At 38.5% G+C, this 2,185-nt stretch overlaps 1 protein-coding gene across 1 annotated transcript in view; it reads right to left on the reverse strand.

Annotated features, from left to right (window-relative positions):
- Window positions 1–1,599: 1,599 nt before the first annotated feature.
- The window catches only part of LOC104411608 (riboflavin kinase-like), a gene marked incomplete at its 5' end in the record, with an annotated part of 2,970 nt that continues 2,384 nt past the window's right edge, over window positions 1,600–2,185 (reverse strand). The window contains one exon of the mRNA XM_010022062.1: window positions 1,600–1,727. Coding sequence (XP_010020364.1) covers window positions 1,600–1,727 — 128 coding nt within the window. The remainder of the gene's footprint in view (window positions 1,728–2,185) is intronic.

Raw genomic sequence — 2,185 nt, forward strand, 5'->3', positions numbered from 1 at the left:
CGTACCTATAGAAGCCTTTCCTGTTACCTTTAACACCCCTTGCTAAATTTAATTCTAACTGGGCCTTAGCTTTCCTGAGCTGGTCCCTGGCTTCCCAGACAATGTTCCTGTAATCTTCCCAGGCTGCCCGTCCTCGCTTCCACCTTCTATAAGCTTCCTTTTTCGCATTCCGGTTTCCACAACAGACACATAAAATCTCTGGCAAAAAATAATTTTAAAAGGTATCTATAAGCTTAGCTGTAATACCAGAATCAATAAAGATTTATTCTTTAAATGTGCTCTTGACAATATATTAGATTGGCTAACATGGCTATAACTTGTTCTTCCAGAAAAGCAAAATATAAAGCAAGACTTTGGCATTACTATATACTCAAGAATGCCTCCTTACACTGGGTGGAAAAAACGTTAAAACAATTCTTCCATTATCCCTCAAATCTGAAGCACAGAAAAAAACCCCTGACTTTCAAGAAAATTTTTTCATAGATTTCCAACATGCATACAGAAAAGTCCATTAAACTGGTTTTAGGGTTTGCTTTTGGGGTTTTTTTTTTTCCTAACAGCAGGTAAGTTTTGTTTTCTTTTATTACTTTCCTACTAGAAAAGCCAAGGTGTGCTGAAAATGTCCAGGACAAAACTGTCAGTGTCTTTGGAGAGATAAATTTATAAACAACCTTAACAACATAGGACAAAATGATGCTCATTCTATTAAGTGCCTTTATAGAAATCATTCTTTCCTCCCTCAAGAGGTGTATATCCCCTTTTATGCTTGCCATCAACAGGACTGATGAGCAACTCTTCTGAATAATCAAGCCCTGCACAGCAACAAGGATGCCTTGACTTGCACAAGGCCTTTTCCCAAATACCTCATGAGACTGGCTGCAGGTTAAAACATTATGAACTAAAACCCTAGCAGGCTGACAGCATGCACCACAGAGAAGTCCCATAATGCTCCCCTGACAGAGCTCTCTGAAATGCTGCAGTGAAATGCCACAAAATGCAGGATCAGAACGGGATGGGATTGCTTTCAAAAGCAGTAAAATTTGTGGGTTAAAGATATAAATAATAAAAATTAATAAGCAAAGGAGAAGAGGTGGAATGAAAAAAAGAAGACAATACAAGAGGCGGAATGAAAAAAAGAAGACAATACAAGTGATGCAAAAGCAATCACTCACCACCTCCCCTGAGTAGACCTGTGCCCAGCTAGGTCCCAAACAAAAGACACCCAACCCCCTTCTCTCCATTTTATTGCTCAGCATGACCATTATATGCCATGGAATACTTCTGGTTAGTTCAGGTCATTTGTCTGGTTGTGTCCCCTCCCTTGCACAGCCTCAATTTATTCAGCGGGGAAGCAGAACAAGAAACAGAGAAGGCCTTGATGCTGTGCAAGTACTCTTCAGGAATAGCTTAAACATTAATGTGTTATGATCATTGTTTTGGTCACAAACCTAAAACACAGCACCGTATGAGCTGCTGTGAAGAAAATTAACTCCATCCCAACCAAACCCAGGACACATACATACATCATATATCAAATCATACATGATACATAGTAGTGCAAAGAGCTCCAAGACAAGAAAAAAAACCACATGGTTTTGCTTAGTGGTTTACTGCTTTGCCTTCTGGCAGACGAAAGAAGTTGTCTTCTTTGAGTTTAAGATGTTCTGGTAAATCTAGCTGTCTTTTTGCCTCTTCAATATCTTCCTGAATTGCTGAAATGAGTGCCTCTGCAAAAGAGAACAAAAGCAATATTTAAAAGCTGGTCTGAATTCTGAACAAACAATAGCAAGAAAAAAAAGAGCGTACTACAGAACATCAGAAAGCAATCACAGGCAGGATATATTTATTATTATTATGAAGTTGGAAAGGCACAATCTCTAAAGTAACACGCTTTTATGCTTTTGACATGTGTTGCACTTTTCCCTGCTGTAAATATTACTTTTTCTTTGTTGCAAGACATTTTATCAAAAAAGTCAACGGAATTTCATTAACTGTTTCAGTTTTAACACAGATGCATTTTTAAAATAAAAGGGCAGACTAGACCAATGCTTTTACAACAAGATCATGATTTTCAAGCTACTCTGCAGACATGACGATGTAATTTTTAGACTGAAATAAGTAATTACTGATGGTCTGGAAGTTACAGGGCTTTGCTTAGAGATTCAGCTGGGGGGGGGGGGGGGGG

The sequence above is a fragment of the Nestor notabilis genome, unplaced genomic scaffold (assembly GCF_000696875.1).
Source record: "Nestor notabilis isolate BGI_N333 unplaced genomic scaffold, ASM69687v1 scaffold30939, whole genome shotgun sequence".
Taxonomy (NCBI): Eukaryota; Metazoa; Chordata; class Aves; order Psittaciformes; family Psittacidae; genus Nestor; species Nestor notabilis.